Source organism: Hoplias malabaricus, chromosome 4, assembly GCF_029633855.1.
Source record: "Hoplias malabaricus isolate fHopMal1 chromosome 4, fHopMal1.hap1, whole genome shotgun sequence".
NCBI classification, from domain to species: Eukaryota; Metazoa; Chordata; class Actinopteri; order Characiformes; family Erythrinidae; genus Hoplias; species Hoplias malabaricus.
In genome coordinates, this window is record NC_089803.1 from 4,509,983 (window position 1) to 4,534,233 (window position 24,251).

Sequence of the window (24,251 nt, forward strand, 5' to 3'; positions counted from 1 at the left end):
CTTTGTTCTTTTGAGCAGGGTAACTGTTCTCCATCAACACTTTGTAAGGAGTTGGAGTAGTGTTTGTGTTTGAGTAGTAGGAGGGTTATTACTGCAGCAAAGGGGCACCATGTCTTTGGCTGAGATGGTGCTGCACTAGTGCCCAGAGTGAGACCCCAAATCCCTGATGGTTTGAAGAGGACATGTCTGGGATGTTGGGCTGGTGTAATATAGAGAGCTAGAAGGAGAAAGGATAAACCCTACCTTCAATTGGTTGTAATGGGGAATGTGAGGTCACTGGTGAATAAGATGGACAAGCTCAGAGTACTGATAAGGACTCAGTGGGAATACTGGGAATACAGCACTATGTGTTTCACTGAGACATGGCTGCAGGAACATATTTCAGACAGGTGTGTGTTATTGTGTGTTATTGTGTGTGGAGGTGTGTGTTAGTGAGGTGTGTGTCTCTCCTCCACAGAGTGTGTTATTGTGTGTGGAGATGTGTGTTAGTGAGGTGTGTGTCTCTCCTTCACAGAGTGTGTTATTGTGTGTGGAGGTGTGTGTTAGTGAGGTGTGTGTCGCTCCTCCACAGAGTGTGTTATTGTGTGTGGAGGTGTGTGTTAGTGAGGTGTGTGTCTCTCCTCCACAGAGTGTGTTATTGTGTGTATCATCCTCCCCTTCAGCACCTGCAGTAGGGTGCAGCTGCAGCAGTGTAGTCTCTGACTGAGGGAGGTTTTTGTACGACTCTATTTCACTGTGTGAACACCCCGCTACCACTGACAGTATTTATACTCTGACAGTAATAATCTCCTGCATCTTCAGTCTGGACGTTACTGATGGTCAGAGTGAAGTCAGATCCAGATCCACTGCCACTGAAACGATCTGAAATACCTGAAGGTCTACTGTCAGTGTGGTAGATCAGGAGTTTAGGAGTTTCTCCAGGTTTCTGCTGATACCAGTAGAAACAATAAAGAGATGCACAGCTCCATGGTACTGTGTTGACCTTACAGTTGATGGTTAGTGTTTCTCCTGGAGAAACTGTTTTTACTGCAGGAGTCTGAGTCACAGTCACCTGTCCACTGGACCCTGAAAAAGAAATATAAAACTTGCATTATAATTTTCAGAAAAAGGAATTGAATAAAACAGTTTTTTAAAGCAATATTTTGTTTTCTACAAAAAGTATAGTTTCACCAAATTTTTGTTTTTATCATTTTTATAGTAGTATTAACCACGCATGCATGTCATTTTAAAATATAACTAAACCTCTCGTCCAGAGAGCCAGTGTCCAGATGAAGATGGAGACCAAAGTCATGGTTGCTGTGGGTGAAGTTTGTGGGGCAGCAGCTCTCAGTCATGAAGTGTTAAACTCACAGGACTATAAACACTAGCAGAGCACTGAAGCATGGGCTCATGATGCAAAGTGGACCCTCTCTATGGAAATGCCTCCATCAAACACCTCCATAATAAACACATAGAAATGTTTAGATTGTTTAGAAAACAAGGTTTAGTTCCGAGATAGATCTTCATTTAGAAATGTTAGAGTTTTATGAATAAGTTTTGAGGGTAAAGTGTGTAAACCCCTCACACACAGATTTTACAGTGTTATCACTAACAGTGTGATGAGTGATGTAGGTTTATGGACAATGACTCTTCACTGAAATGTAGCACTGTGTCACACATTCAGTGAAGGAGCAAAACTCAGTCTGAAAATGAAGGGACTTTTATTCTGTTTAAACATGAGACTTATTTAATCTTTCTCATCACTTTTACTGAAAAAGACCCACATACAGTAAATTCAGACTAACACTGTGTTACAATTGTATTTTAAGAGTTTTAAAGTTAAATATAAATAACAAATACAAACCAGAGTTATTTTTCTAAACTGAATGTGATTCATTGTTTTAGTTTGTAATTCAAATAATGTCACATTTATATAAAACATAATGTAAATGAGCAGACAGGTTTATTACATATAACATTAAAATTAGTTCTTGTGTCACAGTAAGAGTCTGGATTTTATAAATATTGATATTCAGTAATAAACTCCTTTCAAATTCACACTGATTTGTGCTGAGAGAAATATCCCCAGCACTGATTCAGATCATGATGGGCAGCTTGTTTGGGGTCAGTTTGATTCCTCCGTATGAAGACATTAACATGTTTTAATTACAGTTTTAAAACAGTTCTGAAACAGTTTTAAAAACTCTTCATCTGATGATTAAGAGTTAGGAAAGTTCTCCCAGTGTCCACGAATGGACCAGTCACGTCTCAAGACGTTCAGTACTGGTCCAGTCTGGCCTGACCTACAGGGGTTGGACAATAAACTGAAACACCTGTCATTTAGTGTGGGAGGTTTCATGGCTAAATTGAACCAGCCTGGTGGCCCATCTTCATTAATTGCACATTGCACCAGTAAGAGCAGAGTGTGAAGGGTTAATTAGCAGAGGGTAAGAGCACAGTTTTCCTCAAAATATTGCAATTCACACAACATTATGGGTGAGATACCAGAGTTCAAAAGAGGACAAATTGTTGGTGCACGTCTTGCTGGCGCATCTGTGACCAAGACAGCAAGTCTTTGTGATGTTTCTAGAGCCACGGTATCCAGGGTAATGTCAGCATACCACCAAGAAGGACGAAACACATCCAACAGGATTCACTGTGGACGCAAGAGGAAGCTGTCTGAAAGGGATGTTCGGGTGCTAACCCAGATTGTATCCAAAAACATAAAACATAAAACCATGGCTGCCGAAAAATGTGCACCTCAACTCTCCTGTTTCCACCAGAACTGTCCATCGGGAGCTCCACAGGGTCAATACACACGGCCGGGCTGCTGTAGCCAAACCTTTGGTCACTCATGCCAATGCCAAACGTCGGTTTCAATGGTGCAAGGAGCGCAAATCTTGGGCTGTATACGATGTGAAACATGTATTGTTCTCTGATGAGTCCACCTTTACTGATTTCCCCACATCCGGGAGAGTTACGGTGTGGAGAAGCCCCAAAGAAGCGTACCACCAGACTGTTGCATGCCCAGAGTGAAGCATGGGGGTGGATCAGTGATGGTTTGGGCTGCCATATCATGCCATTCCCTTGTCCCAATACTTGTGCTAGATGGGCACATCACTGCCAAGGACTACCAAACCATTATGGAGGATCATGTGCATCCAATTGTTCAAGCACTGTATCCTGAAGGTGGTGCCGTGTATCAGGACGACAATGCACCAATACACACAGCAAGACTGGTGAAAGATTGGTTTGATGAACATGAAAGTGAAGTTGAACATCTCCCATGGCCTGCACAGTCACCAGATCTAAATATTATTGAGCCACTTTGGGGTGTTTTGGAGGAGCGAGTCAGGAAACGTTTCCCTCCACCAGCATCACGTAGTGACCTGGCCACTATCCTAATCCCTCTGACCACTGTGCAGGACTTGTATATGTCATTCCCAAGACAAATTGACGCTGTATTGGCTGCAAAAGGAGGCCCTACACCATACTAATAAATGATTGTGGTCTAAAACCAGGTGTTTCACTTCCATTGTCCAATCCCTGTATATTAGTCCATAAAAAGACATTGTCAGACACGGTGGAGGACCATAGAGTCGGACATGTTGGAGAAGTGTTGAGTCGGACAGGTCTGAGAACCTCAAGTCGGACAAGTTGACTAAATGAAGCTGAACATCTGGTGAAGGTGCTGCTCTATTCTGGGAGAAAGAGGACAACTCAGGACTGTTCATGTAAATCTGAGTTTCACCTCACTGCTCTCTTTCTCTCTCTCTCTCTCTCTCTCTCTCTTTACTGGTGTGTGTAAAATGCTGTGTTGAGTTCAGTTGTTTGGAGCTTGTTTCAGTTCCTTAGTGCTGATGAGAACTGTCACAGTGTCATAGTCCTAGTGTTTCATTTGTTAATTAATTGTTCAGCAGGTGATGATCTGTGTTACAGCAGTTTTCCTGAAAATGAAAAGCTTTAAGTATCCAAGATTAAATGTAACAGAGTTTTGGGTGACAGTTAAAGAGTAAATATTAAGAGATGGTAAGAGATCTGACACCTGTCTGTTATGACCTTCTCAGATAGGTGTCGATAGATAAGGTCGTCTTACAATAGGTAAGACGATGAGTGACACTGGTAGAAATGGAGGCAAAAAACACAACACAATGATGCAACTAAGGCCTGTTTATTCCACAGCTACACAATTAAGACCAAGTTTATAATACAAGAAGTGTAAAATGAGATAAAAATATTTTAACTACATAAAAGTTAAAGACCACTCTCAGAGGGAAACCCACCAGGGTGTAAACAACAACACAGCTAACCTGCCTGGCAAGTGATAACTAAACCTGAACCAAAATTATATTGGTTGGTAATCACCCCTTACCTCGTTTGTCAAATTTAAATCACTAATGATGGCCTTCAGAGTATTCACTGGTTCCGCTCCCATCTTCCTCAATAGACTCTTAAAACCATACGTTAGCGCCCGCCCTCTCCGTTCCTCAAAGGACTGCCAACTATCACGACCAACCCCCCGTACAGGTCAGTCGAGGCTATTCTCATATCTGGTACCACGCTGGTGGAACGAGCTTCCAAGCACTATCAGAGCAACAGAAACCCTCTCTGCATTCAAGAAATCCTTGAAAACCCAGCTCTTCCGAGAGTATCTTTTGCACTGAATGTCTTTCTTTAATGCAAGTATTACTTCCTGGAATATTGCACTTAATGTAAGGTATTTTGTATAATTTGTGCTGTAGCTCGAATGTTAGATCCTCTTTTGTAAGTCGCTTTGGATAAAAGTGTCTGCCAAATGCATAAATGTAAATGTAAATATGTAAACATAGTAGTCTAACTAACTGGACGTATAGGTGCACCCTAAATGTCCACGTCCACACAGTGCTTGAAAACAGAAATGGCGGAGATAGCTCACAGTGAGTCTGTACATTACGTACTTTATACTTATTAATCATTAAACAAAAGCAGAGTAAAGAAATAAATAAGGACACTGAAGAGAAACAGAAGAAGAAAAAACAACCAAACCACACACTACTAGTCATTGCACCCTTGAATCTAAAGCTTTGAGTCATGTGTCAAAAAAACACACCAATTGCTTCGAATCACTGTGTATGGGCTTGATTCATTCTGCAATGATCATGTGACCAATGACGTCCAAAGCTTCATTTCGGTACACAACCATGGGACTACAAATACCAACCTGCAACAGTGTGAATGTAATTACAAAAGCATAGTTTTTCAGAAGTGCCTTGTCAAGAAGTGTTATTAGTTTATTCTAAATGTATTTTTAATATATTACTGTTTTATGCATTGCAACAGATTACCTTTTTCATCCATCAACCTTTTCTGCCAAACCCTGGATGTGTGCTCAAATCAGAAATGAGATATCGATACAGAAGACGCACACAACAATTTAGTTTTATTGGTTTATTTCATTTAAACAACAAATACCATGGTTGTAATGCACTCAAACACAGTAAAACGGATGTTCACCAGATACACAAAGGACTTTGAGGTTTGGCCACCAATGGCACTAATGTGTACTTTGTCATGAAGCTTTGAGTAATGAACCATTTTTCGACACAGGAGGAAAGCTTCAGAAAGCTGTGGTTTGCCATCACTAAACACTACAAAACACCCCAACCAAACAATGAGCTGTGCTCCTTCAGCATGTCTCACAGAATCAAGAATCAGAAGTCAGCTGCCTGAGGTTTCTCTGGTAGGTCTTTGTTCCAGAAACCCCACCCCTTCCTCAGCCAGGGCAACTCTGATTGGCTAACTGCACCCATCTCCTCAATCAGCAGATTAACTTGACTAATACAGCACACCTGTAGAGCAAAGGAAAGGGAGAGAAGGAAAAAGAATATTAAATGTGTAGTCCTCTGTGTAACACTGTCCAAGATTGGTTCAGAGAGGGTAGAAATAATTAGACACTGAAGGATGAAGACTCCTGTATTTGAACCAGTGTCCAGTTTAAGAAAGTTCAGTTTAAAGTAAACAGACACAGAGTCTTAGTAAGAGGTAGAGCTGCTGTCAGGAGTTGTGAAGGTAATTGAAACACGTGGTGTTTAAGCTCAATGAATTTAGACTGATGTCTATTTTTCTCAGTGAAACAGAACGAAGGGCCAGTGAAAATGCTACAGTGATTAAAGTTCCTGCCCCCTGCTGGACTAACACTAACATTGGACTATTCCTCACAGTACACTAAGACCAACACTGGAGTAACACTGACATTAACACTACATTTGAAATATCACACACCTTACACTTTCTCTAACATTACTCTTCCATTAACTCTCACAGTAAAAGGACATGTCTGGGGAAGACTGGATGTGGTGAGGGGGTTGAGCAGGACAGAGGCATGATCACAGAATGGCTCTCTGATTAAGTGGTAGATTCATACTTTCCAAGGGGCACCAGATACATTTCAGTGTGAGGTACATTACTGTTCAGTCTTTTGTCTAAGATCAAGTTTAGTATCTGTTTTTATCTCACAGCTCCTCGATATGATTTTAAATAGATTTTTAGAGCAGGGAGATGGACAAGAGGCTTATTCCCTCCCCTCCAGACTGATACACGGTATTGCAGAACCTGTTGGAACAGTACACCTCCTTCTCAGGTGGGCAGCCAGGGTCTAATGTTAGAGAAGAGATCATCAGCAGAATTGGGGTCAGTGGGACAGAGTTATAACTTACACTCCACTGCTCCCCAGTTTTTGGGTACAGCTGCCTGCTGCTGCAGGTGTGTGTTTGCTCAATTCCCAATAGTGTAGTAATGTGTGTGTGTGTGTGTTCACAATATGGGTTAAATACCAAATACAAATGTAATTGTATCTTGTACAATGACATATAGGCTACGTTCACACAGCAGGTAAAAGTGGCCCAAATCTGATTTTTTGTTCTGCTGTTCACACTGTCTATATAATGTCACCTATATCTGGTATCAGTCTGAACAGTTCACGCACCTACAGTGACTCACATGCACAAAGCACGATGCTTCAGGTGCTGAACACAAGGAAATATCCATCTGTTTCATACAAAGCACTTTAGTCTTTTAAATGAAGGAATGGGACTGGACTGTGCAGCACTGTATCACAAACCTCTCTTTTCTTTATTCCATATGAGCTCTATGTTAAAAACAGTATTAATTAAAGACTGTAGAGAATATTAAAACATAAACGGATGTTTCTTTCACTCTAAGCACAAATTTCCCAGGTCTCTCATGAACACGGGGTATCCAAAGAGAAGCAGAGAGTGCTGACATAATGAGTAATATCTCCATGATCCACATTTATACAGCTTCATCCTGACAATAACAATATAAAACTGATATAGAACGACTAAAAATAAGCTCTTATCCTGTATGTTTTATAAAGAGAAGCATTTGTACAAATTTCCATGAGTTTTATTTCAGACAGGAACCTGGATTAAGGAGTTTCACATGTTTTTAATTTCCCAATATTTTTTACAAAGAAAAATGTTTTTACTTGGCCATCTCCACGTCCTAAACACCTCAGAACAAAACGAAAAATGCTTTGGACCATTGTCTGGATCATTCCCAGTGTCCGGAGTGATGTAAAAGTCACATGAATTCTGATCTGGCCATTCAGACAGAGTCACGTTGCCACAGATCATATATGGATCATATCTCAATACCACATATGAAAGTAGCACAAATCTGATTTTAAAAAGTCAGGTTCAATGTGATCCAATACTACTTTTTTGTTGTTTGTGAGTGCACCGTGCTGCTTCAGCCTGGTCCCCGTGGTTTCGCTGTGCTCCGGTGCCTGACTGTGGGCTGCTAGTGGTCTCCTTGTGCTGCTGTGTAGTGGATATGATGAATGTGTATTAATTTCTAATAAGAAATTGTGACTTTCTGAAGATGTGATTTGATATACCCAAACTTTAGCTCACTTCAGAGACACACCAAGCAAGATCCAAGGTCCCAGGGTCAAGAGGAGAATCTCTGCAAAATGCAGAGAGACACACAGACTCAAACTTGATTAAAACTGTTCTCTCACACATTTTGAAAGATTGTTAAACAAAACAATCAAAAACCTTAATTCCCATTGGTTTAAAACAATTAGAAGTTACATATGTGCACGACTGTTTGAAATTAATCCCGTTTTGACAATCAAAATAGGTGGAACTGATTTACATGTGTTTAAAGTCATTTTTGTTTTATATGAATTTATGTAGAACCAAGGTAGCCACATACTATGTGGAGGGCAGCAGCGATGCACGGTAAGCACTGCAGGGGGTCCAGTGTATCCAGTATACTGCGCTGGATGTGGGTCAGCACCACCCTCTTAAAGCACTTCATAATGATCAGAGTGAGTGCCACTGGCCTGTAGTCATTCAGGCAGGTGGGGTGGGGGGATGGGGGTTCTTGGGGGGGGGGGGGGGGGGGGATGATGGTTGTGGTTTTGTAGCAGGTTGGAATGATGCTCTGGCTGAGGGACAGGTTGAAAATGGAGGTGAGAACATCAGCTAACTCGTCGACACATGCTCTGAGGGCCCACCCCAGAATGTTGTCTGGTTCTGCCTCTTTGCGAATGTTAATCCTTCTCAGAGCTCTGCATACCTGGCCTGATGATACTGAAGGTGGGGAGGAGAGAGCTTGTAAGGACTGGGTGTATGTACGCCTCTCGGTGCTGCTGCTGGAGGTTTCGAAGCGAGTGTAGAAGATGTTGTGGTCATCCGGTAGGCTGTCTGTGGAGCTGATGGTGTGGGTGATGGTCCTGTAGTCTGTTATATGCTGCAAGCCTTGCCATATCTGCCTGGAGTCAGCAGTGGAGTAGAAGCTGTCCAGTTTCTCCCTGTACTGCCTCTTGGCTGCTGAGATGGCTTTCCTCAGTCTGTACTTTGCAGCTTTGTACTCAGTCTCATTCCCTGATTTCAATGGCAGAGAGCGAGCCTGTGGCATGTGTCATACTTGACTGTTGATCCAGGGCTTCTGGTTGGGGAACCTCTTCACCTGTATGGTGGGCATGATGTTGTCCACACAAGTGCTGATGTAACCAGACACGTGCTCGGCATAGTCCTGTATAGTGACAGTATAGTCCATAGTGGCTGCAGCTTTAAACATATCCCAATCTGTTGTAGCAAAACAGTTCTTCAGGATGTCTTCAATCTCCGGCGGGGGGGATGTAAACAGCAGCTAGAAACACAGCATTGAATTCCCGTGGTAGATAGTAGGTATGGCATTTTAAAACTAGGAATTCCATGTCTGGAGGACAGTGCCTATAATGAGTCTGTACATCTCCACACCATGTATTGTTCACAAACACACACATACCTCCCCCTTTAGCTTTACCAGAGGCTGTCATCCAATCTCCCCGGTGCCTCACTTGTAGCCCTCCTCTCTTGCCTCGCTTACGCCGCCTTCTTCGAAGCGCTGTCCTGGTGTCAACATGCTCATTCGAGGTCAGTGTCTTGGGGCTTTGCTGGCAGAAGTGGTGGTCGTGGCAGTGGTGGCGGCGGCTGTGGGAGCGAACAGTGTGTTGTAGCTCCGGTGGAATAAAACCAGTAAAGTGAAAGTGATTATAAGATGCAATGTCCAGTAGAATTTGTCTGTCATATGTTAGCAGTGCATGGCCTTTGTGCACTTTAGAGAGAGCGTAAAGAGCCCAAAAAAGAAGAAAAAGCCAACATTCAAGAGCAGAGCGAGCAAACACGTTCCCCACGGAGGGCGCCATTCTTTGAGCTGGAGTAATATGAGCATAGGTATATTTAGAAAGTCAGTAATTAATGAAAATGTAAAGTCCCCAGCTGTTCTTTAATCATCACAATTAAGAAATATTGTCAAAAGCCATTGTTCGGAAAATAATATACGATTAAAGGTTTGCATTCCAACATTATGAATTACATTGTCAGATCTTGTATATCCATCCTACCCCTAAAAGTCCTACTCTGAACTCTCTGTGCTTTTTCTGAGCAGTGTTTTTATATTTCTGTTTAATTTGGGCCTTGTGTTACACATTTGCTCCAGTTCAACTGCACTGACAGACTGTCTTAGGAACTGCCTTCCTCAAACCTGAAGACTTGGAAGGCCATGGCAAAACTTCACACCCTCGTTTTAAACCATGCTTCAGGGGACTTTTCTTTATGGCTTCATTCATTGTTTTGTTGCAGGATCCATCAACATTTCATCAACATTTGTTGTTTTTGTAGGATTTTTTGGTCTGAAACCCCTTGCTCAAACGTCTGGTTTATTTACATGCTCCAAGCGTACTGTGTGTTTAGAAATGAGACATGGCATTCTGTAGGCTTTTCCCCTGAAGAATCCAGACCTGTGTCACCTGCTTTACTGTAGAGAATATGTGGATTCTCCTGATGAGACGAAAGATGTGTTTGTTCAGAGTGATTTCACACACAAAGACATTACTGTATGCAGTTAAAAACTCAAAGAACTGAACTGTTCTACAGTCCTGAGAACTGTGTTTGTGAGAAATACAAACTCACTGCTTTTACATCATACAGTTCTTAAAAGGAGACGCTTTACCCTTGACCAGTGAGTTTAGCTGTTCATTCAGTGTTGGGTGACGTTTTTGCAATTTGCAAGTTTGTGTAGAGATTGTGTGTAGTGTGTATGATGTGTGTGTTTATTTGCACCTATTGCGATCTCCTGATGTAAATCCCTGCTCCACAGTGAGGAAAACTCCCCAAAGAGAGAACACTCTTCACTACTGTAGTGTTCTGGAGCTGATGAGTTCAGTTAAGTGCAGCTTTTCTCAGATCAATGAGTGTTTCTGAGTCAGAGCAGTTCCTCTACAGCTGAAGGTTTTTGTATGACACTCTAACTTTACTCCAGTGATTTTTAGAGTAAAGTCTGAACCAGATCCACTCCCACTGAAACGATCTGAGACTCCAGACTGATGGGTGGATGCACTATAGATCAGGAGTTTAGGAGCTTCTTCAGGTTTCTGTTGATACCAGAGGAGGTAGCTGCTGCTAATGTTCTGACTGGATCTGCAGCTGGTAGTAACAGTGTCTCCTGGAGAAACAGACTGAGATCCTGGAGACTGAGTCAGGATTATATCTCCAAAGGCATCTATAATTGAATGATGGACAGATTTAAATGTACTCAAACACTGTATTTCAGGGGTGAACACATCAGATGTTACTTTCAGCTAAATATTATGAGTTTAAATGAATTATTTACAGCAGATCTACCATAACTACCAGGTTAATAGGTTTTCTCACCTCTCGTTCAGAGCGCCAGTGTCCAGATGAAGATGGAGACCAAAGTCATGGTTGCTGTGGGTGAAGTTTGTGGGGCAGCAGCTCTCAGTCATGAAGTGTTAAACTCACAGGACTATAAACACTAGCAGAGCACTGAAGCATGGGCTCATGATGCAAAGTGGAGCCTCTCTATGGAAATCAAGAAAAGGACATACATTTTTTATTAATATCATGAAATATCTGTGTATCATTAGTTCTCTTCATATTACATTCATTCATTCATTATCTGTAACCCTTATCCAGTTCAGGGTCGCGGTGGGTCCAGAGCCTACCTGGAATCATTGGGTGCAAGGCGGGAATACACCTTGGAGGGAGCGCCAGTCCTTCACACACACACACACACACACACACTTATTTTTGAGTCGCCAATCAAGGACTCAGGAGGAAACCGGAGCACCCGGAGGAAACCCACACGGACACGAGGAGAACACACCAACTCCTCACAGACAGTCACCCGGAGCGAGACGCGAACCCACAACCTCCAGGCCCCTGGAGCTGTGTGACTGCGACACCTACCTGCTGCGCCACCGTGCTGCCCTTCATATTACATTGTGAATCCATCATCAGAAATTAGAAAAAATAAAGTATTGCGTCATTGTTCCTTTATGAATATGATATCAAAAATTGTTAGTGAGGTGTGTGTCTCTCCTCCACAGAGTGTGTTATTGTGTCTGGAGGTGTGTGTTATTGAGGTGTGTGTCTCTCCTCCACAGAGTGTGTTATTGTGTGTGGAGGGGTGTGTTAGTGAGGTGTGTGTCTCTCCTCCACAGAGTGTGTTATTGTGTGTATCATCCTCCCCCTCAGCACCTGCAGTAGGGTGCAGCTGCAGCAGTGCAGTCTCTAAATGAGGGAGGTTTTTGTACGACTCTATTTCACTGTGTGAACACCCAGCTGCTACTGATATAATGTGCACTCTGACAGTAATAATCTCCTGCATCTTCAGTCTGGACGTTACTGATGGTGAGAGTGAAGTCAGATCCAGATCCACTGCCACTGAAACTATCTGAAATACCTGACTGTTTACTGCTAGCCCTGTAGATCAGGAGTTTAGGAGCTTCTCCAGGTTTCTGCTGATACCAGGCAAGAAAGTCACCATTAAAAACTCCGCTACTGGTTCTACAGCTGATGGTGGCTGATTGTCCTGTAGAAACAGTTTTCACTTCTGGAGTCTGAGTAACAGTCACCTGACCACTGGATCCTTAATGAAAGAGTAAATAAAATAGAATAAATAAATTATTATATTAATATTAATAATAATAATAATAATAATAATAATAATAAAGTACTTTTCAGGAACCCAATGACGATAATTAGACAATAGCGATTAATTACATTTGCTTGTCGAATAATATGTACTCAGATGTACTTATTTTTATCACTACAAATTATATGTATATGTGTTCACTGTAACTGCAAACCATGAGATTCAAATAAAATTACAAGTTTTATATACAAATATACATATCAGTTATAAAATAATATTAATGTGTGTTACCTCTCGTCCAGAGCGCCAGTGTCCAGATGAAGATGGAGACCAAAGTCATGGTTGCTGTGGGTGAAGTTTGTGGGGCAGCAGCTCTCAGTCATGAAGTGTTAAACTCACAGGACTATAAACACTAGCAGAGCACTGAAGCATGGGCTCATGATGCAAAGTGGACCCTCTCTATGGAAATGAGGAAAAGTACCTACATCTTTTTTATTAATATCATGGATTAGCTGTGTATCATTAGTTATTTCTGCATTCAACTGAGAATCCAAAATCAGAAAATAATACAATAGAATATTATGTTATTGTTACTTTATGAATCTAGTGTCAAAAATCTAATAACGGGTTGTGATATGTATTTCTGTCTCTATGATCTGATCACAATTAGAAAATTAACAAATGTGTCTGACTTTTATGTACTTTTCTATTTACTTGTGCACTTTTAATCAAAATGACACTTTTGAAATAAATCATATTTTTTTTTACATTTTAAAAACTAGAATGTTTGAAAATTTGATGAAAAGCTGCAGAGCTTCAGGGACAGAATGTCCTCATAACACCAGGATGTTGTTTTTGTCTCATTGCTCTTGCAATGGGGCAGTGGACAAGTGGGCCACCCACACTGCCAGCTGGTCTGGCCTGGAAAATGGGAGGGATGAAGTATCTCTGGGTTTTATTGGCAATGAAGTCTCACAGCAGAGGAATTGTGCTGTGGATGGTGCTGTAGAGAGAATGACGGGTCGGCTGGACTGGTGGAAATGTCTTCATGGACAGATGTCATTCAGAGGGAGGGTCTTGGAGTCATCGGTGCTCTGGAATCGATTAGCATGTGTGGATCCTCCTGCCGGGCGGCTCTTCCAGCTACAGGCAATCATAGTGGACTTTGGTGTGCTTTGCCTTCCCAGAGAAGAGGGATGGCGGGGATGGTTCACCTTGGGAGTAGACTACCAGCCTTCCGTCTGCAGTTCCTGCAGAGGTTCATCGCAGACCCTGCAGACCTGGTGTGGACAGAGGTGGCCTGCACCATTTACAGCAGGTGGAAGGTCTGGGACTGGACACAGACCTGTTTTTAATGGATTCTAAACAACTGCATCTTAAAAGATCACCTCTTTTTTACTGTGGACTCATTAAAGTATGGGCACATTTTAATTGCAGCTGGCTGGACACCACTTCACTGGATGCTGGAGGAGCCCCTGGTTAAAGGAGCTTGTCTGGACATATCAGGCCTTTCAGGCACAGTGACACTAAAGGACCTAGTGGACGTGGCAGGACCAGACTATGGCCTAGCTGCTGGGGAAATGGTCCTTACATCACACAAAGACCATTGTGGACTGATGGAAAGAAAACTTTCTCGCGAGAAGAACAGTCCCTATTGCAGGACGATGGACAAGGTTATGCGGTGCCCGAAAGAGGGGATCTGTTCCTGAAGACGGCTCTCACACCAGACCTGGATGATGTGTCGGGCCCCCTGCTGGACCTCTCCAACCTGGACCTGGATCTCCACACTGTGTCAAACCAGGTTTTATACAGATGTTTTGTTAACCCTCTTGTTATGTTGCAGGTGAAATTGACCCGTTTTAAACTTTGAAGATCTAGGAAAAGTAGCTAAAATATATATATTTTTTTCAGTATGAAACTTCTTCTGCTTGCCTTGTTTAGTGTAATCAACATATAATATGAAAATGGTTCATCTCGCATATTTGCAACCACCCCCTGCATATCTGACCCGGCAGTCAAACTGGTGGTAAAAGTGTGTCAGAAATGTCAGAGAATTTCTTTGTTTGTGTAGCAGGATGGAGTTCTGCCATGGGTTTTACCTCCTATACTTCCCAGTCTGAGGATTTTGGGGTGGGACTTTCAAATTAATGAGGGGGCGGGCCTTCCTTGCGCTATATGTTTCGGCAGTGGTGGGTTGCTTGCCAAGGCATTTCCTGTTTTTCTTCCGGCGTCTGATCCCTGTATTGGCAGTGTTTAGCGTTGCTGAAGTTTGTGACTTGCTCCGTGACGATCGGAAACCGTTGGCTTGTGCTTGGATTGCCGGTGTCGTCTGGTTGGGTTCCTGTGTTTGCATCATAGCGAGGGTATGTTAACACTAGTTGACCTGTTTTATTAATGATCAGATTGGGAGATACTAATATTTCTTTTAATCTGGTGGGTGATAGTAGCAACCGTGCTGCATGGTTGGGTCGTTACTGCTGCTGTACCCTCTCTGATTTTGACCGCAGTGGGGAACGCTGTGCTACTGTCTCCTGGTAGGTATGCAGATTATCTTACTTTTAAAAATTAGATTTTAGTCAAATGTATTGTTTAGTGTTTGTGTTTTTTAGGTTTCTGAGCCTGTGTGGTCCTGGCTTTTGTCCAATTCCTGCGGTGCTGCTGCTTTGTCTTGGGTTTGGTTTTGTTTCAAATACTACATTGTTTTGTTTCAAGGACTACTTTGTTTTGTTTCAAAGACTACATTGGTTTGCCTTGGTTTTGTTTTGTTTTAGTTTGTTCTGTTTTAAAGACTACATTGTTGTTTTCTGTGATTTTTTTTGTATTTTTTTTTTTTTTTTTTTTTTTTGTTATCATCGTTACCAGCAAGCGCTCGGGGTGTATGTATCTTTACACTTATATAGCGCCTTTCTAGACACCCAAGGACGCTTTACAATCCACACTGCTAAGAACGCTCAATCCACACACACACTGGTGAGAAGCGGCAGCCAAACGCGCACAGCGTACTCTCAACCAGGAACGACCGTCCACCTGGAGGACTGCATCGGGCACTAGGGTTTAACCCAGGATAGAGCACCAATCCATATCTGGGCTCACACATACAGACATTCATTCACACACCAGGACAGTTATTAGAGAAGCCAATTCACCTACCCTCCATGTTTTTGGACTGTGGGAGGAAACCGGAGCCCCCGGAGGAAACCCACGCAGACACGGGGAGAACATGGAAACTCCACCCAGATGGGACTTGAACCCAAGATCCCAGCGCTGGGAGGCGAACGTGCTAACCACTAAGCCACCGTGCCGTGTGTGTGTGTTTGATGTGAAGAGTGGTGTTTTTTTTTTTGTTGTTGTTTTTTTTTTTTGGAGTGAATTTTGATTTTTCTTTTATTATTTTCTACATTTGTGTTCTCTGCTCTCTTTCTCTCTCTCTCTCTCTTTCTCTCTCTCTCTCCTGTTAAGACAGGAGCCGTGGGTCACGGCAGGAGGTTATAGGGTTGGTTTGTGGAGTCCCAGTCACTCGTCCTGCAGTGTAGAGCACTGGGTGTGTAACCTGTGTGGTGTGATTACATATGGTGGTGGTATAGGGGACTCCCTCTGAGCTCAGTCTCTGCCGTGGTAAGCCCAGCCCTGTTCTAATACTTGGTCTTGTCTAGTAATCATTTTACTGCTGATAGTCCTCCCAGTCCTGTTGGTTACATGAAACTGTTTTAAAACCTATTGTTAATAAATTTGGAAGTGTTGGAAATACGTCTCTGGCCTCTTGGTGTGAACGAACCTGAGTGTCTTTTTCATTTCTTTTTTTTCCTCTGGGCCTTAACACCCCTTTTTATTTCCTAGGGGTGAAAGTCCCTGAGGTGGCGTAGTCGTGCTACATCACTTTATTGTATATTCCTCCTGACCACTACCACCTCGCCACATTTGCAACTGTGAGACATATTTCAGCCCAATCATACACACACACACACGCGCGCGCACACACACACACAGGTACACAGGTGCAAATGTTATGACTTTTGACATGATCTATTCATGTTCTCGCGTGAAAACTCCACCCACATTCAGTGGACACTCAACAGGGGAGGGGCAAAACATAAAATAGTCTCTGCATGGGAGTCCTACCAACATTACACTGTGTCAGACAGACCTTTACAAAATGAGCAGCCGAAGAAAAAGGATGACAGTCCAGGAGGCTCTGGAAGTCATCATTGATCATGACAGTGAAATAGAGGAGGATGTGTCTGAAGACGAAGACTATCTTGAGCTAAGTTCTGATTCTAATGATTCTGATATTGGGGCAGCACCGTGCTGCAGCATGTAGTGTCTCAGTCACACAGCTCCAGGAACCTGGAGGTTGTGGGTTTGAGTCCCGGGTGACTGTCTGAGAGGAGTGTGGTGTGTTCTCCCTGTGTCTGCGTGGGTTTTCTCCGGGTGACTGTGTGGTGTGTTCTCCCTGTGTCTGTGTGGCTTTCCTCTGGGTGACTGTCTGTGAGGAGTGTGGTGTGTTCTCCCTGTGTCTGTGTGGCTTTCCTCTGGGTGACTGTCTGTGAGGAGTGTGGTGTGTTCTCCCTGTCTGTGTGGGTTTCCTCCGGGTGACTGTCTGTGAGGAGTGTGATGTTCTCCCTGTGTCTGAGTGGGTTTCCTCCGGGTGACTGTCTGTGAGGAGTGTGGTGTGTTCTCCCTGTGTCTGCGTGGGTTTCCTCCGGGTGACTGTCTGTGAGGAGTGTGGTGTGTTCTCCCTGTGTCTGCGTGGGTTTCCTCCGGGTACTCCGGTTTCCTCCCATGGTCCAAAAACAAACGTTGATAGGTGGATTGGCAACTCAAGTGTCCGTATGTGTGCATATGTGAGTGTGTGTGTTGCCCTGTGAAGGAATGGCACTCCCTCCGGCGTGTGTTTCCACCTTGCGCCCAGTGATTCCGAGTAGGCTCCAGACCCAACGCAACTCTGAATTTGATAAGGGTTACAGACAATGAATGAATGACAAATCCTCTGGGGTCTCTGGTTTAGGTGAATTGGCTTCTCTCATAACTGTCCTGGTGTGTGAGTGAAAGAGTGTGTATGTGAAAGAATGTCTGTATGTGTGAGTGAATGTGCCCAGATATGGACAGCGCTCTGCCCTGGGTGAAACCCTAGTGTCCGATGCAGTCCTCCAGGTGGACGGTCGTTCCTGGTTGAGAGTACACTGAGCATTTGGCTGCCGCTTCTCGCCAGTGTGTGTGTGGATTGAATGTTGAGTGTTGATTGTAAAGCATCCTTGGGTTTCTAGAAAAGCACTATATAAGTGTAACGTTAAATAAAACACATTTAGATGCATATTTGGGGCTCCTCGTCCTGGCTGGAGTCTATAAGTCAAAGGATGAATCAACAGCCAGTTTTTCAAAAGTAATAAAATGGTGAAAAATTAAAAAACTTGTAATTTTTATGTAAAACGAGTGAATCATCGTAATTGAACCATTACTTTGAACCATTACTCTACAAGCCGCCCCTTACAAGAGGCTCAGTTCTGTCTGTAGAGTTATTTAAGGCCTGTCACAGTGTCAGAGTTATTTTGTTGTGTTTGTTAATCAGTAATTCACATACATATCTCAGTCTCACTGGAAGACAGCAACATTTCTGAGTCAGTTAATAATCTACAGGATGTGTTCACATGTCTGAATAAAACAAATCTAATTCTACCTCTTTAGAAATTCCTCAAGATTCAGACGGAGGACGAGATTTCTAACTTACAGACGTTCCTGCTCATCAGTGCACAGTCTGCCTTAAATATATACTGAATTAGTGTTTCTGAAACCAGTGCTGTGTGCCATAAAAGAACACATCTATAGTCACTCTCTGTGTTCATAGGAGGGCTACTCTATTCCAGCATTTTTCAGCTGACATGAGAGTTCTGGACTGTCACAGTTCTTCTGCAAGTGCACTGAGGTCTCCAGGGGCTTTGTGTTAGCAATAGTTTGAAAAGAAATGGTACTTGGCTTGTGCTTTTGACAATGACACAAATTGATAGGAAAACTAACTACATTAAAAAGAGCCAAATATATATTTTAAATATAAAAATAAAGGTTTGTTGTGTGGTGATGAATGTGTTGGTTAATTTTCCATAACTCCACTGGTCACACCAGATTACAACAGCTTCCAAGGGTCACAGGCCACAGTTCAATAGGAGACTGATAATGTTCTGGATGCTGAAGGAATCTCTTAGACTTCAGGAGACCACCATAAATATCCAGTGGACAGAAGTAGACACCTACCTGCAGATATGACGTGTTTAGCACTGAACACTCTACTGAGAAACTGAGGTGATCATCTCTTACAAGTTCAATAAACAGAGCATTAGATTTAGAGAGAGATCATTAACTTTTCAGTGGTTTAACAAACTGTGAAACTGAACTGTGTGTGTGATCATGTTGGAGACATTCCTCCACAGAGTGTGTTATTGTGTGTGGAGGTGTGTGTTAGTGAGGTGTGTGTCTCTCCTCCACAGAGTGTGTTATTGTGTGTTATTGTGTGTGTTAGTGAGGTGTGTTTGTGTGTGGAGGTGTGTGTTAGTGAGGTGTGTGTCTCTCCTCCACAGAGTGTGTTATTGTGTGTGGAGGTGTGTGTTAGTGAGGTGTGTGTCTCTCCTCCACAGAGTGTGTTATTGTGTGTATCATCCTCCCCCTCAGCACCTGCAGTAGGGTGCAGCTGCAGCAGTGCAGTCTCTGACTGAGGGAGGTTTTTGTACGACTCTATTTCACTGTGTGAACACATAGCTACCACTAATAACATGAAAACTCTGACAGTAATAATCTCCTGCATCTTCAGTCTGGACGTTACTGATGGTCAGAGTGAAGTCAGATCCAGATCCACTGCCACTGAAACGATCTGAAATACCTGACTGTCTAGTGTTAGCCAAGTAGATCAGGAGTTTAGGAGCTTCCCCAGGTTTCTGCTGATACCAGGCCATACGGTTGCCACTATAAACTCCGCTACTGGTTCTACAGTTGATGGTGACTGATTGCTCTGTAGAAACAGTTTTCACTTCTGGAGTCTGAGTAACAGTCACTTGACCACTGGATCCTAGGCAAAAATGTAATAAAACGACTGTACTAATTTATATATTAAATTTTTCTCTTTTATTATGTTATTTTATTATATACACTAAGTCAACATTATTTAATAAATGTTATTTGTTGCATGAAGCAATACATTTTTTTGTCTCTCGAAGCTAATGGAATGTGTCTCACCTCTCGTCCAGAGCGCCAGTGTCCAGATGAAGATGGAGACCAAAGTCATGGTTGCTGTGGGTGAAGTTTGTGGGGCAGCAGCTCTCAGTCATGAAGTGTTAAACTCACAGGACTATAAACACTAGCAGAGCACTGAAGCATGGGCTCATGATGCAAAGTGGACCCTATGGAAATGCCTCCATCAAACACCTCCATAATAAACACATATAAATGTTTAGATTGTTTAGAAAACAAGGTTTAGTTCAGAGATAGATCTTCATTTAGAAATGTTAGAGTTTTATGAATAAGTTTTGAGGGTAAAGTGTGTAAACCCCTCACACACAGATTTTACAGTGTTATCACTAACAGTGTGATGAGTGATGAAGGTTTATGGACAATGGCTCTTCACTGAAATGTAGCACTGTGTCACACATTCAGTGAAGGAGCAAAACTCAGTCTGAAAATGAAGGGACTTTTATTCTGTTTAAACATGAGGCTTATTTAATCTTTCTCATCACCTTTACTGAAAAAGACCCACATACAGTAAATTCAGACTAACACTGTGTTACAATTGTATTTGAAGAGTTTTAAAGTTAAATATAAATAACAAATACAAACCAGAGTTATTTTTCTAAACTGAATGTGATTCATTGTTTTAGTTTGTAATTCAAATAATGTCACATTTATATAAAACATAATGTAAATGAACAGACAGGTTTATTACATATAACATTAAAATTAGTGCTTGTGTCACAATAAGAGTCTGGATTTTATAAACATTGATATTCAGTAATAAACTCCTTTCAAATTCACACTGATTTGTGCTGAGAGAAATATCCCCAGCACTGATTCAGATCATGATGGGCAGCTTGTTTGGGGTCAGTTTGATTCCTCCGTATGAAGACATTAACATGTTTTAATTACAGTTTTAAAACAGTTCTGAAACAGTTTTAAAAACTCTTCATCTGATGATAGTTAAATTAAGAGTTAGGAAAGTTCTCCCAGTGATCACGAATGGACCAGTCACGTCCCAAGACGTTCAGTACTGGTCCAGGCTGGCCTGACCTACATTAGTCCATAAAAAGACATTGTCAGACACGGTGGAGGACCATAGAGTTGGACATGTTGGAGAAGTGTTGAGTCGGACAGGTCTGAGAACCTCAAGTCGGACAAGTTGACTAAATGAAGCTGAACATCTGGTGAAGGTGCTGCTCTATTCTGGGAGAAAGAGGACAACTCAGGACTGTTCATGTAAATCTGGGTTTCACCTCACTGCTCTCTCTCTCTCTCTCTCTCTCTCTCTCTCTCTCTCTCTCTCTCTTTACTGGTGTGTGTAAAATGCTGTGTAGAGTTCAGTTGTTTGGAGCTCGGTTTCAGTTCCTTAGTGCTGATGAGAACTGTCACAGTGTCATAGTCCTAGTGTTTCATTTGTTAATTCATTGTTCAGCGGGTGATGATCATGTCTTTCATGGGTGACACCACTGTGTTACAGCAATGTTACAAAAACATGAACAGCCTTGAGGATCCAAGATTAAACCTTAAACCACCATGGCTGAATCCTAGAGAATGAACCATGGGAGATGGCATCAGATAAAATACCTGCCCAAATCTGGTTCATTGTGTAGAGGAATGAATATATACGGAGGGTTGAAACCTCTTGCTATTGAACCAGTTATTGTCTCATTAAAGATATTTCAGTTTAAGGAATCTTGGAATTGAAAGTGCTGCTATCATGAGTTGAGAAGATATTGGAAACAGATGCTGTTAAATCTCTAGGAAGAATGTATCACTTTGTCAGTTATGTTTTTGTTTTAGAGAAACAGACAAAATGAAACGACCCCCTGCTGGATTTACACTAACATTAGACTCTCACCATAATACATTATACCATCACTTACAATACTCTTAAATTTACAGGACACTCACATAAAAATTATGTTTTTAACAATGCCAGAATAACACACTTAAACACTAAGAATATGGCTGTGTGATTATGTGATAAATGAATGGATGAATGCTCTTGTCTCCTCAAATTGAAATATGGGATAATGATAATACCCTTTGGCCTCCAATGGGCACCAGTTACATTTCAGTGGGATGTTCATTTGCCTGAACAATGATCCTCTGTATCTTCAGAGATATCTGATAAATTCACATGACTGAACTGGACATCTACCTGTAGAAACACCTGCCCAGCTCAGGACACTCTACCGACTGAACTCATGCTTTGTTGCTCATGTCACAGGAGTTAATATTTAGCTCCAACCACATCCATGTCATCTTTCGGGTAGAGAATGACCACTGAGCTCTCAACTCTAGGATGTGCAGAGTCTCCTACACAGTTTCTTTATTGTACATGGAGTTGTGTGTTAGAGAGGGTATATTGTCTCCTCAACAGTGTGTTATTTAGTGTCGAGTTGTGTGTTATTGAGGTGTGCATCCTGTCCTCCACACAGTGTGTTATTTTGAACTGATACACCTCACCCTCACGTTATCCATTCCAGAGAGTGTGGTGCAGTCCATGGTGCTTGGCCAACATGCAGCTCCACTGGTTTAGACAGCTAACACACTGCATGGTTGAGGGGTGTGGCCAGCTTATATCTCACAGCTGGAGGCCATGAATGATGGATACCCCTGACTGACCTCACTGACTGTGTCCTTTCTCTTATAAAAGCTTGACTCATAGTGCAGTTGAGCTAGTGATCTTGCTCCATGTTGGTGTTGGTTTCTTGGGTGTCTCTAGTTTGGATGATTTTCCCTCCACAGAGTGTGTTATTGTGTGTGGAGGTGTGTGTCTCTCCTCCACAGAGTGTGTTATTGTGTGTGGAGGTGTGTGTTAGTGAGGTGTGTGTCTCTCCTCCACAGAGTGTGTTATTGTGTGTGGAGGTGTGTGTTAGTGAGGTGTGTGTCTCTCCTCCACAGAGTGTGTTATTGTGTGTGGAGGTGTGTGTTAGTGAGGTGTGTGTCTCTCCTCCACAGAGTGTGTTATTGTGTGTATCATCCTCCCCCTCAGCACCTGCAGTAGGGTGCAGCTGCAGCAGTGCAGTCTCTGACTGAGGGAGGTTTTTGTACGACTCTATTTCACTGTGTGAACACACAGCTACCACTACTACAATGTTCACTCTGACAGTAATAATCTCCTGCATCTTCAGTCTGGACGTTACTGATGGTCAGAGTGAAGTCAGATCCAGATCCACTGCCACTGAAACGATCTGAAATACCTGACTGTCTCCTGTTAGCAAAGTAGATCAGGAGTTTAGGAGCTTCTCCAGGTTTCTGCTGATACCAGGCAAGGCAGTCATAGCTTCCACCACAATCACCATCAACATTCCTGCTGAATTTACAATTAATGGTGACTGATTGTCCTGTAGAAACAGTTTTCACTGAAGGAGTCTGAGTCACAGTCACCTGACCACTGGATCCTGAACAATAAATAATAAAATTAAATGTTAAAATAAAATAATGGATGAAAGTATGTTGTATAAACTTAAATATGATCTGTTAGTTCTTTTTTTAATTATTCATTAATTGATGTTAGTCCAGTAATTTAGTTTGTTGTTTGTTAAATTGGTTTGTATTACATTTTCATATTACTCATTATTAATCGACTGTGTTACCTCTCGTCCAGAGTGCCAGTGTCCAGATGAAGATGGAGACCAAAGTCATGGTTGCTGTGGGTGAAGTTTGTGGGGCAGCAGCTCTCAGTCATGAAGTGTTAAACTCACAGGACTATAAACACTAGCAGAGCACTGAAGCATGGGCTCATGATGCAAAGTGGACCCTCTCTATGGAAATCATCTTTCTAACAACACTGAGGAAAGATCATCATATTTATTTGATATTGTTTGATCAAACATTTCTGCTCAGTGTGGAGTCTCATGTTTAAAATCCTAAACTCTAACTGTCTCTGCCTTTCATTTGAGGTTTTCTGCAGCTGCTACTGCGGCTCCATCTGTCTGGATCAGGGCTGGAGGACTTTTGGGTGGAGGAAACACAATGATAACAGTAAGAATCTTTTAAACTATTAATGAATGTTGAACAGTTTTCAACAGCAGCTCTAATTTTTACTGATTGAATTATTTATGAACACTTCTGATGAAAGTGAACATATAATCACCAACACAGAGAGTGGAGCATGTTTTTATTATTGTCATTAATTGGATCTGGTTTTAATATTAGTTGATATGATTGTATCTGTGATTGTAATTGGAGTCTGAGATGAAAACATGTTTCTACATGTAGTTTTATACTTTTATATCAAGTGTTTGTCTGTTGTGGAAATACAAAAGAACAAAGTGTGTCCTGGGTTTAGATATTTTAATGTTTATAAAATAATCCTTGTTGAGAATCTGTAGCTTCTAAAGTTTGGGAGTGTTTTCCATTATTAATAGCTGCAGAATCCATTAATATTGTGTTCTAGTTCAGAAATAGTGTGTGTAAAGGCTGAAGAGAGTGGTGTGTTTAGAGCAGGAGGTTTTTGTACGGCCAGTAAACGAGTTTGTATCACTGTGGGCCACTTTTGGTGGAGGAACAAAACTGGAATTTGGAAGTAAGTCCACTTTTACTCTTTATTCAAAAAAAATTCTAAAAAAAAAAAAGTATTCTGAATGAAATGTATCTATTAA

At 42.0% G+C, this 24,251-nt stretch overlaps 1 pseudogene and 2 gene segments (V, D, J or C); 1 reads left to right on the top strand and 2 right to left on the bottom strand.

Annotated features, from left to right (window-relative positions):
• Positions 1–730: 730 nt before the first annotated feature.
• On the bottom strand, positions 731–1,291 carry LOC136694105 (immunoglobulin kappa variable 3-20-like). The segment is given in 2 exon segments: positions 731–1,065; positions 1,243–1,291. Coding segments are annotated over 2 exon segments (384 nt in total).
• Positions 1,292–5,476: 4,185 nt separating this feature from the next.
• Positions 5,477–24,251, bottom strand: part of LOC136693909 (Ig kappa chain V-III region MOPC 321-like) — a 29,382-nt gene continuing 10,607 nt past the window's right edge. The window contains 1 exon segment of the V gene segment in view: positions 5,477–5,807. Coding sequence covers positions 5,794–5,807 — 14 coding nt within the window.
• On the top strand, positions 6,421–6,590 carry LOC136695761 (U2 spliceosomal RNA; annotated as a pseudogene).